This window comes from Oncorhynchus tshawytscha, linkage group LG19, assembly GCF_018296145.1.
Source record: "Oncorhynchus tshawytscha isolate Ot180627B linkage group LG19, Otsh_v2.0, whole genome shotgun sequence".
In the NCBI taxonomy this organism is placed as follows: Eukaryota; Metazoa; Chordata; class Actinopteri; order Salmoniformes; family Salmonidae; genus Oncorhynchus; species Oncorhynchus tshawytscha.
In genome coordinates this window covers 59,127,222-59,140,158 of record NC_056447.1, presented here as the reverse complement: position 1 = coordinate 59,140,158, position 12,937 = coordinate 59,127,222, and the positions used below count along the sequence as shown (strand labels likewise).

General features: G+C 46.7%; 1 protein-coding gene across 1 annotated transcript in view; it reads right to left on the bottom strand.

Annotated features, from left to right (window-relative positions):
- Positions 1 to 12,937, bottom strand: part of hexa (hexosaminidase A (alpha polypeptide)) — a 46,052-nt gene that overhangs the window by 8,333 nt on the left and 24,782 nt on the right. Inside the window, exons 8-11 of the mRNA XM_042301999.1 lie at positions 10,115 to 10,295; positions 7,807 to 7,893; positions 7,546 to 7,618; positions 1,273 to 1,453 (exon numbers count right to left, since the gene is read on the bottom strand). Of these exons, the coding sequence (XP_042157933.1) occupies positions 1,273 to 1,453; positions 7,546 to 7,618; positions 7,807 to 7,893; positions 10,115 to 10,295 (522 nt within the window). The remainder of the gene's footprint in view (positions 1 to 1,272; positions 1,454 to 7,545; positions 7,619 to 7,806; positions 7,894 to 10,114; positions 10,296 to 12,937) is intronic.

Genomic DNA, 12,937 nt, shown 5'->3' with positions numbered 1-12,937 from the left:
CTGATGGTAGGCTTTGTTACTTTGGTCCCAGCTCTCTGCAGGTCATTCACTAGGTCCGTGTGGTTCTGGGATTTTTGCTCACCGTTCTTGTGATCATTTTGACCCCACGGGGTGAGATCTTGCGTGGAGCCCCAGATCGAGGGAGATTATCAGTGGTCTTGTGTGTCTTCCATTTCCTAATAATTGCTCCCACAGTTGATTTATTCAAACCAAGCTGCTTACCTATTGCAGATTCAGTCTTCCCAGCCTGGTGCAGGTCTACAATTTTGTTTCTGGTGTCCTTTGACAGCTCTTTGGTCTTGGCTATAGTAGAGTTTGGAGTGTGACTTTGAGGTTGTGGACAGGTGTCTTTTATACTGATAACAAGTTCAAACAGGTGCCATTAATACAGGTAACGAGTGGAGGAAGAAGTTACAGGTCTGTGAGAGCCAGAAATCTTGCTTGTTTGTAGGTGACCAAATACTTATTTTCCACCATAATTTGCAAATAAATTCATTAAAAATCCTACAATGTGATTTTCTGGATTTTTTTTCTCATTTTGTCTGTCATAGTTGAAGTGTACCTATGATGAAAATTACAGGCCTCTCATCTTTTTAAGTGGGAGAACATGCACAATTGGTGGCTGACTAAATACTTTTTTGCTCCACTGTATATTACCCATAGACATTTAGACTAGTCTCCTACTATAAACATAACTATTATATTACCCATAGACCAGTTTCCTACTATAATAATAACTATATTATATTACCCATAGACCAGTCTCCTACTATAATAATAACTATATTATATTACCCTTAGACCAGTCTCCTACTATAATAATAACTATATTTTATTACCCTTAGACCAGTCTCCTACTATAATAACTATATTATATTACCCATAGACCAGTCTTCTACTATAATAATAACTATATTATATTACTCATAGACCCTTAGACCAGTCTCCTACTATAATAATAACTGCATTATATTATCCATAGACCAGTCTCCTACTATAATAATAACTATAGTCCTAGACTATATACAGTCCCAGGGAAGCCCTGCCCCAGCCCCAGTATGCTGCAGTAGTGGAGGCTGCTGGAGGAACAAATCAGAGGACGAGCCCATTGGCTGAAATTTAATAAATGGAAAGGTATCAATGTGTTTTCCGTTTTACTGTATTTGCTACCTTTTGAACACATCGATTTGATACCGTTCCATTAATTTCATTCCCACCATTACATTAAACCTGTTCACCAATTCACCAAGTGACACCAGCTTCTGCACACACCAGTGAAGTTGAGTGGCTGTATGGTGTAGTATTTTTCCCAGTCCTGTCCGTAGTCGATGTGGTTGATGTACCAGGGGGCAGCCAGTATGACCCTGTACCCAGCCAGGGTGATGCTACTCAGCTCCTGTTGTATCTGACCAGGGCTCCCCTTCCAGATGTGGAGCACAGTGTCCACTGGGATCTGAGGCAGGGTAGAAAACAAGTGCCATGTACACCGCCGTTCAAAAGTTTGGGGTCACTTAGAAATGTCCTTGTTTTTTTTTAAGAAAATCACTTTTTTTGTCCATTAAAATAACATCAAATTGATCAGAAATACAGTAGGCATTGTTAATGTTGTAAATTACTATTGTAGCTGGAAACAGCAGATTTTTAATGGAATATCTGCATAGGCGTACAGAGGCCAATTATCAGCAACCATCACTCCTATGTTCCAATGACACGTTGTGTTTTCTAATCCAAGTTTAATATTTTTAAAAGGCTAAGTGAACATTAGAAAACCATTTTGCAAATATTTTAGTACAGCTGAAAACTGTTGTAATGATTAAAGAAGCAATAAAACTGTCCTTCTATAGACTGGTATCTGGAGCATCAGCATTTGTGGATTTGATTACAGGCTCAAAATGGCCAGCAACAAAGACTTTTTCTGAAACTCGTCAGTCTATTCTTGTTCTGAGAAATGAAGGCTATTCCATGCGAGAAATTGCCAAGAAACTGAAGCTCTCGTACAACATTGTGTCCTACTCCCTTCACAGAACAGCACAAGCTGAGCGAGAGGACAAGTACATTAGAGTGTCTAGTTTGAGAAACAGACACCTCACGTCCTCAACTGGCAGCTTCAATAAATAGTACCCGCAAAACACCAGTCTCAACGTCAACAGTGAAGAGGCGACTCCGGGAGTTCCTCTGTCCAGTGTGTGTTCTTTTGGCTAATAAAAAGAAGAGATTTAGATGGGCAGTCTGAGATATGGTTTTATCTTTGCAACTCTGCCTAGAAGGCCAGCATCCCAGAGTCGCCTCTTCACTGTTGACGTTGAGACTGGTCTCCTCTTTTTTTGTTTTGAAAGTACATGTAACAACGAAATAAAAAGTATTTAATCCCACCCGGTGGGAACAATACCTACATCAGCCTGAGTGCTGGTCCATGGTTGACAACCACAAGTAGGGGAGAGTGGGGTAAGTTGAGACATTCTTTACATTCAGCATCACTCTGTCAAGGAAAATATATTATTCTTTCTAACAAAGAGATCTACCTATATTTCAGGATGTGGTGTATCCCTGGAAATAAATCAGAATTAATGTAAACATAACAGTATTGAAAACATACCTTGTCCAAAAAAAAGTGGTCTCGGTACAACACGGTACGTTGTACAGGGTACGTTGTACAGGGTACGTTGTACAGGGCACGTTGTACAGGGCACGTTGTGCAGGGCACGTTGTGCAGGGTACGTTGTGCAGGGTACGTTGTACAGGGTACGTTGTGCAGGGCACGTTGTGCAGGGCACGTTGTACAGGGTACGTTGTACAGGGTACGTTGTACAGGGTACGTTGTGCAGGGTACGTTGTGCAGGGTACGTTGTACAGGGTACGTTGTACAGGGTACGTTGTACAGAGGGTACGTTGTACAGGGTACGTTGTACAGGGTACGTTGTACAGAGGGTACGTTGTGCAGGGTACGTTGTACAGGGTACGTTGTACAGAGGGTACGTTGAGCAGGGTACGCTGTACAGGGTACGTTGTACAGGGTACGTTGTGCAGGGTACGTTGTACAGGGTACGTTGTACAGGGTACGTTGAGCAGGGCACGTTGTGCAGGGTACGTTGTACAGGGTACGTTGAGCAGGGTACGTTGCACAGGGTACGTTGTACAGGGTACGTTGTACAGGGCACGTTGAGCAGGGTACGTTGTGCAGGGTACGTTGTACAGGGTACGTTGAGCAGGGTACGTTGTACAGGGTACGTTGTACAGGGTACGTTGTACAGGGCACGTTGTACAGGGGGTACGTTGTACAGGGTACGTTGTACAGGGTACGTTGTACAGGGGGCACGTTGTACAGGGGGTACGTTGTACAGGGTACGTTGTACAGGGCACGTTGTACACGGCACGTTGTACAGGGTACGTTGTACAGGGTACGTTGTACAGGGGGTACGTTGTACAGGGCACGTTGTCCAGGGTACGTTGTACAGGGTACGTTGTACAGGGCACGTTGTACAGGGCACGTTGTACAGGGCACGTTGTACAGGGCACGTTGTACAGGGCACGTTGTACAGGGTACGTTGTACAGGGGGTACGTTGTACAGGGCACGTTGTCCAGGGTACGTTGTACAGGGCACGTTGTACAGGGTACGTTGTACAGAGGGTACGTTGTACAGGGTACGTTGTACAGGGTACGTTGTACAGGGTACGTTGTACAGGGCACGTTGTACAGGGCACGTTGTACAGGGCACGTTGTCCAGGGTACGTTGTACAGGGTACGTTGAGCTGGGTTTGTCCAGGGTACGTTGTGCAGGGTACGTTGAGCAGGGTACGTTGTGCAGGGTACGTTGTGCAGGGTACGTTGTCCAGGGTACGTTGTGCAGGGTACGTTGTACAGGGTACGTTGTACAGGGCACGTTGTACAGGGCACGTTGTACAGGGTACGTTGTCCAGGGTACGTTGTCCAGGGTACGTTGTCCAGGGTACGTTGTACAGGGTACGTTGTACAGGGTACGTTGTACAGGGCACGTTGTACAGGGTACGTTGTACAGGGTACGTTGTAACGTACAGGGTACGTTGTACAGGGTACGTTGTACAGGGCACGTTGTACAGGGTACGTTGAACAGGGTACGTTGAACAGGGTACGTTGAACAGGGTACGTTGTACAGGGTACGTTGTACAGGGTACGTTGTACAGGGCACGTTGTACAGGGCACGTTGTCCAGGGTACGTTGTACAGAGGGTACGTTGTACAGAGGGTACGTTGTACAGGGCACGTTGTACAGGGCACGTTGTCCAGGGTACGTTGTCCAGGGTACGTTGTACAGAGGGTACGTTGTACAGAGGGTACGTTGTACAGGGCACGTTGTACAGGGTACGTTGTCCAGGGTACGTTGTCCAGGGTACGTTGTACAGGGTTTGTCCAGGGTACGTTGTACAGAGGGTACGTTGTACAGGGCACGTTGTACAGGGTACGTTGAACAGGGTTGTCCAGTTACGTTGTCCAGGGTACGTTGTACAGGGGTACGTTGTCCAGGGCACGTTGTACAGGGGTACGTTGTACAGGGCACGTTGTACAGGGCACGTTGTCAGGGTACGTTGTACAGGGCACGTTGTACAGGGCACGTTGTCCAGGGTACGTTGAACAGGGCACGTTGTACAGGGTACGTTGTCCAGGGTACGTTGAACAGGGTACGTTGTCCAGGGTACGTTGTACAGGGTACGTTGTCCAGGGTACGTTGTACAGGGTACGTTGAACAGGGTACGTTGTACAGGGTACGTTGTACAGGGTACGTTGTCCAGGGTACGTTGTACAGGGTACGTTGGGGGCACGTTGTACAGGGCACGTTGTCCAGGGTACGTTGTACAGAGGGTACGTTGTACAGAGGGTACGTTGTACAGGGCACGTTGTACAGGGCACGTTGTCCAGGGTACGTTGTCCAGGGTACGTTGTACAGAGGGTACGTTGTACAGAGGGTACGTTGTACAGGGCACGTTGTACAGGGTACGTTGTCCAGGGTACGTTGTACAGGGTACGTTGTCCAGGGCACGTTGTCCAGGGTACGTTGAACAGGGCACGTTGTACAGGGTACGTTGTGCAGGGCACGTTGTACAGGGTACGTTGTCCAGGGTACGTTGTACAGGGCACGTTGTACAGGGTACGTTGTCCAGGGTACGTTGAGCTGCCTAAACATTTCTGTATTGCATTAAATATTACTACTGCCACCTTTAAAAACCATGTCTATCTTTATTTCCCAAACTCTTTTTTAAAACACTTTTAACATAGGCCAGGCTCTGTTGTTACCTCATATCCCAGCGATAATGCCTACAACACGCTTGGTCAGAAAACATTTCAATTTGCTCAACTTGTCATTGGCTCAACTTACGCCAAGGCAAACATGTTGATTATATTAGCCCACAGCTAGAAGGATGTCTTTTCATTCTAGGTTTAGGACCTCATATTGAAGCTGATAGAGACCCCAACTGATGTATAAAACAATCTTACAATTATTTACTTTAGATACAAGCATCATGAAACCTGTAACACAATTGATTTGGTAAATGAATTTGACTTGTTGAAAATCCGTTTTTTGGACCTAACTTGTTTACCACTTTTACCATGTGGTTTCTTCCTTCAGACTCCATGAAATGATCACCAATTCCTAAATATTTCCTAAAATAATTCATTTTGTGTATGGTTTCCTAGAAACAAGGGTGGCTCAACTTACCCCTAAAGCTCAGGTTTCCCCACTCTCCCCTATACATATTCCAACTAGACACACTATTCACTGCAAAGTTAACTGATTGTGCAGATGGCTTCTTGCCGCTAAAACACGGTGACATGTTGTTCTTCTGATCCTTGTATGTTTATTTAATTTCATCCCTTAGGTCTGAGTGAATGATTATTATTACTATGAAAAACATATGATCACAGACATCTAATAGGTTAACCGCACATAGCACTTTTCTTCACTGCATAGTGTCCCACTCCACTCCACACTATTCACTCCACTCCACACTATTCACTCCACACTGTCCCACTCCACTCCACACTGTCCCACTCCACCCCACTCTATTCAGCCCATTCGATTCCCTATTCAGCCCACTCGATTCCCTATTCACCCCACTCTATTCCCTATTCACCCCACTCTATTCCCTATTCACCCCACTCTATTCCCTATTCACCCCACTCTATTCCCTATTCACCCCACTCTATTCCCTATTCACCCCAATCTATCCACCCCACTCTATCCACACTATCCACCCCACTCTATCCACACTATTCACCCAACTCTATCCACTCAATCCACCCCACTCTACTCAACCCACTCTATCTACTCCATCCACCCCACTCTATTCACCCCACTCTATCCACTCCACCCACCCCACTCTACCCCACTCCCACTCCACCCACCCCACTCTATTCACTCCACCCACTTCACCCCACTCTATCCACTCCACCCACCCCACTCTATTCACTCCACCCACCCCACTCTATCCACCCCACTCTATCCACCCCACTCCACACTATTCATACCGCACTGGCCACTCCACTCCGTTTCACTCCACACTAGTTAAGCGGTTCTAACCCTTGAAAGCAAGGGGCCAGACAGTATAGTATCTAGCCCAGTCATGAGTAGGTCCAGGCTGGTCTAGGTACCAAGGAGAGGCCAGGACGACCCTGAGGCCTGCCTTGGTCACCCTGCGGACCTCACACAGGTAGCACCCTCCCTTCCACACCTCCACCACTGACAGAGAGCTGCAACACAGCTGAAACACAACCAATCTGTAGAACCCTGCTCTAGCGCAGCAGGGGAAACAGCCTACTGCATGAAGACCGCCCTCAGTCTAGAGACAGCCTCTGATGTTTTATCAAAATAGAAGGATCTAGGTAATATCACAGTGAGAGGACCCGGCACAGAGGACCCTAGTCAAATCATGTGTAATTAGACCTGGAAAGTGTCTGGGTGTTTACATTGGGGTGATACAGGTAAGGACCATATGATCTGGGTGTTTACATTAGGGTGATACAGGTAAGGACCGTATGATCTGGGTGTTTACATTAGGGTGATACAGGTAAGGACCTCTGGGTGTTTACATTAGGGTGATACAGGTAAGGACCTCTGGGTGTTTACATTAGGGTGATACAGGTAAGGACCTCTGGGTGTTTACATTAGGGTGATACAGGTAAGGACCGTATGATCTGGGTGTTTACATTAGGGTGATACAGGTAAGGACCATATGAGTGAACACCTCTGGGTGTTTACATTAGGGTGATACAGGTAAGGACCTCTGGGTGTTTACATTAGGGTGATACAGGTAAGGACCATATGATCTGGGTGTTTACATTAGGGTGATACAGGTAAGGACCTCTGGGTGTTTACATTAGGGTGATACAGGTAAGGACCGTATGATCTGGGTGTTTACATTAGGGTGATACAGGTAAGGACCTCTGGGTGTTTACATTAGGGTGATACAGGTAAGGACCTCTGGGTGTTTACATTAGGGTGATACAGGTACAGACCGTATGATCTGGGTGTTTACATTAGGGTGATACAGGTAAGGACTACATTATACTTACTTTTTCATGGTAGTCAAACACGTCCTGCCAGACTATGGCTGTCTTGTTGAGTCCCTTAGTAATGTTCACCATACTGGAAGATACAAACACACATACCTCTGTAGCATCCCCAACTTAAACCGAGCCAGTCCTACAGTCCCAGAACAGCCCACCACTACGTCCTATTTTCATTTCATTATCTTGGAAATAAATTGTGTCAATTTTTTAGGTATATTTCTACACCATACAAGTCTCCATTTTGGTCCTTTTTTGTCCACTAACTTTTCCATGTAGTAGGATTCCAGTTTTGTGTAGTCAGTTCCAAACCCCATCTTCAGCATGAAGCCTCGGACATCAGGGTTGGACTTCCTGTGAGAAACAACACATTACAATATGATCATTCTCGGGTCAAGTACTGGGGTGTATTTATTCTGCCGATTCTGTTGCAAAAGGAACTAAAACAAGAGTTTTCACAAAACATTTTGCAACAGACACGGCAGAATGAATACACCCTTGGAAGTTTGTGCAAGCTAAAGTACAATACATCTGACGGTTATGTATTCAGGCTACAGTACATCTGACGGTTATGTATTCAGGCTACAGTACATCTGACGGTTATGTATTCAAGCTATAGTACATCTGACGGTTATGTATTCAGGCTATAGTACATCTGACGGTTATGTATTCAAGCTATAGTACATCTGACGGTTATGTATTCAGGCTATAGTACATCTGACGGTTATGTATTCAGGCTACAGTACATCTGACGGTTATGTATTCAAGCTATAGTACATCTGACGGTTATGTATTCAGGCTATAGTACATCTGACGGTTATGTATTCAGGCTATAGTACATCTGACGGTTATGTATTCAGGCTACAGTACATCTGACGGTTATGTATTCAGGCTATAGTACATCTGACGGTTATGTATTCAGGCTATAGTACATCTACTGGCACCTACTACCATACCCATGCTGACTCCAATGCTTCTCACAGTTGTTCTCAAGTTGGCTGGGTGTTCTTTTAGGTGGTGCACCATTCTTAAAATGAATACACATGGGAAACTGTTGAGCATGAAAAACCCAGCAAATCAAGTTCTGAGATACTCAAACCGGTGCGCCTGGCACTACCATACCCTGTTCAAAGGCACCTACTACCATACCCTGTTCAAAGGCACCTACTACCGTACCCCGTTCAAAGGCACCTACTACCGTACCCCGTTCAAAGGCACCTACTACCGTACCCCGTTCAAAGGCACCTACTACCGTACCCCGTTCAAAGGCACCTACTACCGTACCCCGTTCAAAGGCACCTACTACCGTACCCCCGTTCAAAGGCACCTACTACCGTACCCCGTTCAAAGGCACCTACTACCGTACCCCGTTCAAAGGCACCTACTACCGTACCCCGTTCAAAGGCACCTACTACCGTACCCGTTCAAAGGCACCTACTACCGTACCCCGTTCAAAGGCACCTACTACCGTACCCCGTTCAAAGGCACCTACTACCGTACCCGGTTCAAAGGCACCTACTACCGTACCCCGTTCAAAGGCACCTACTACCGTACCCCGTTCAAAGGCACCTACTACCGTACCCCGTTCAAAGGCACCTACTACCGTACCCCGTTCAAAGGCACCTACTACCGTACCCCATTCAAAGGCACCTACTACCGTACCCCGTTCAAAGGCACCTACTACCGTACCCCGTTCAAAGGCACCTACTACCGTACCCCATTCAAAGGCACCTACTACCGTACCCCGTTCAAAGGCACCTACTACCGTACCCCGTTCAAAGGCACCTACTACCGTACCCCGTTCAAAGGCACCTACTACCATACCCCGTTCAAAGGTACCTACTACCATACCCTGTTCAAAGGTACCTACTACCATACCCTGTTCAAAGGCACTGAAATATCTTGTCTTGCCCATTCACCCTCTGAATGGCACAAATACACAATCCATGTCTCAATTGTCTCAAGAATCCTTCTTTAACCCGTCTCCTCCCCTTCATCTACACTGATTTGTGGATTTAACAAGTGACATCAATAAGGGATCATAGCTTTCACCTGGTCAGTCTGTCATGGAAAGAGCAGGGCTCTTAAGTGCTTGCACACACACACACACGCACACACACACACACACACACACACACTGATAATGAGGTATGGTGGTACAATACATTTAGTATTGTAGATATGTAGTATTGTAATATTGTTACATGATGTACTGTTTTATATTTTGTGTTATGTGTAAAGAAAGTGCCTCAATGTGTTTGGACCACAGGAAGAGTAGCTGCTGCATGGGCATGAACTAATGGTGATCCCTGATAAATACCAATACAAATGTTTCGTATAGTCAGTGTGTATTGAAACATTGGAAGTTAGACCATACAAAGTAGGTGTACTGTAACGGACAACCCTCTTCATATCTCTCGACAAAACAAACGGAACAGTAGCAACAATTATGTCCTCACAGCATCAAGAGATACACTACTTTTTGATATATATATATATATATACACACTTTCTTCACTATTCAAAAAAAATGTCAACAGTTAATCAAGTTTGTGTAGCCTTAACATCAACCTACCAGCAGGTGAAGTCTACCTCGTCCCCTCCCAGATGGACGTAAGAGTCAGGAAATACTGAGGTGACCTCTTTAAACAGGCGGGTCATGAACTGGTAGCTGGAGGAGTTGGCTGGGTTCACTGGACCGAACGTCCCAGAGGGAACTGTGCCCTTATAGCAGGGGGTCAAGAGACCGGGCTGTCCTGAGGAGAGAGGGGTCAGGGGGTTATGGGTGGGGGAGAGAGGGGTCAAGAGACCGGGCTGTCCTGAGGAGAGAGGGGTCAGGGGGTTATGGGTGGGGAGAGAAGGGTCAGGGGTTATGGGTGGGGAGAGATGGGTCAGGAGACTGGGCTGTCCTGGGGAGAGAAGGGTCAGGGGGTTATGGGTGGGGAGAGATGGGTCAGGAGACTGGGCTGTCCTGGGAGAGAGGGGTCAGGAGACTGGGCTGTCCTGGGGAGAGAAGGGTCAGGGGGGCTTATGGATGGGGAGAGATGGGTCAGGAGACTGGGCTGTCCTGGGGAGAGAGGGGTCAGGGGGTTATGGGTGGGGAGAGATGGGTCAGGAGACTGGGCTGTCCTGGGGAGAGAGGGGTCAGGGGGTTATGGGTGGGGAGAGATGGGTCAGGAGACTGGGCTGTCCTGGGGAGAGAGGGGTCAGGGGGTTATGGGTGGGGAGAGATGGGTCAGGAGACTGGGCTGTCCTGGGGAGTGCGGTCATAAAACCTTTAGAACAGCTATATAAGACCTTATAACCTCTGTCATAGGCTTTAGAACAGCTATATAAGACCTTATAACCTCTGTCATAGAACCTAAGATGTTATGAATCTAGTTAGCAATTCATAGTCCATCGGTAAATAGCCCACCCAATTTACCTACCTCATCCCCATACTGTTTTTATTTATTTACTTTTCTGCTCTTTTGCACACCAGTATCTCTACCTGCACATCATCATCTGCTCGTTTATCACTCCAGTGTTAATCTGCTAAATTGTCATTATTCGCCTACCTCATGCCTTTTGCACACAATGTATATATACTCTTTTTTTTCTTCTACTGTGTTCTGACTTGTTAATTGTTTACTCCATGTGTAACTCTGCATTGTTGTCTGTGTCACACTACTTTGCTTTATCTTGGCCAGGTCACAGTTGTAAATGAGAACTTGTTCTCAACTAGCCTACCTGGTTAAATAAAGGTAAAATAAATAAACATTTTTTTTTTAAAGAAGCAGAGTCCATGACTGGGTGTGTGTTACCTTTGCCCCATGACTCTGTGTGTGTGTGTGTGTACCTTTGCCCATGACTGAGGGTGTGTGTGTGTGTGTACCTTTGCCCATGACTGAGGGTGTGTGTGTGTGTGCTACCTTTGCCCCATGACTGTGTGTGTGTGTGTGTTACCTTTGCCCCATGACTGTGTGTGTGTGTGTGTGTGTGTGTGTGTGTGTGTGTGTGTGTGTGTGTGTGTGTGTGTGTATGTGTTACCTTTGCCCATGACTGAGGGTGTGTGTGTGTTACCTTTGCCCATGACAGAGGGTGTGTGTGTGTTACCTTTGCCCCATGACTGTGTATGTGTGTGTTACCTTTGCCCCATGACTGGGTGTATGCATGTGTGTTACCTTTGCCCCATGACTGTGTGTGTGCACGTGTGTGTTACTGTTGCCCCATGACTGTGTGTGTGTGTGTGTTACCTTTGCCCCATTAATGTGCGTGTGTGTGCGCTACCTTTTCCCCATGACTGGGTGTATGCATGTGTGTTACCTTTGCCCCATGACTGTGTGTATGCATGTGTGTTACCTTTGCCCCATGACTGTGTGTGTGCACGTGTGTGTTACTGTTGCCCCATGACTGTGTGTGTGTGTTACCTTTGCCCCATTAATGTGCGTGTGTGTGTGCTACCTTTGCCCCATGACTGTGTGTGTGTTACCTTTGCCCCATGACTGAGGATGTGTGTGTGTGTGTGTACCTTTTCCCCATGACTGAGGATGTGTGTGTGTGTTACCTTTGACCCATGACTGAGGATGTGTGTGTGTGTTACCTTTGTCCCATGACTGAGGGTGTGTGTGTTACCTTTGCCCCATGACTGAGGATGTGTGTGTGTGTTACCTTTGCCCCATGACTGAGGGTGTGTGTGTGTGTTACCTTTGCCCCATGACTGAGGGTGTGTGTGTGTTACCTTTGCCCCATGACTGAGGGTGTGTGTGTGTTACCTTTGCCCCATGACTGAGGGTGTGTGTGTGTTACCTTTGCCCAATGCCTGTGTGTGTGAGTTACCTTTGCCCAATGCCTGTGTGTGTATTACCTTTTCCCCATGACTGAGGGTGTGTGTGTTTGTGTTACCTTTGCCCCATGACTGAGGGTGTGTGTGTGTGTGTGTTACCTTTGACCCATGACTGAGGATGTGTGTGTGTGTTACCTTTGCCCCATGACTGAGGGTGTGTGTGTGTGTTACCTTTGCCCCATGACTGAGGGTGTGTGTGTTACCTTTGCCCCATGACTGAGGATGTGTGTGTGTGTTACCTTTGCCCCATGACTGAGGGTGTGTGTGTTACCTTTGCCCCATGACTGTGTGTGTGAGTTACCTTTGCCCAATGCCTGTGTGTGTATTACTTTCCCCATGACTGTTTGTGTGTGTTACCTTTGCCCAATGACTGTGTGTGTGTTACCTTTGCCCCATGACTGAGGGTGTGTGTGTGTGTGTGTTTACCTTTGACCCATGACTGAGGATGTGTGTGTGTGTGTGTGTTACATTTGCCCCATGACTGAGGGTGTGTGTGTGTGTTACCTTTTCCCCATGACTGTGGGTGTGTGTGTGTGTTACCTTTGCCCAATGACTGTGGGTGTGTGTGCTACC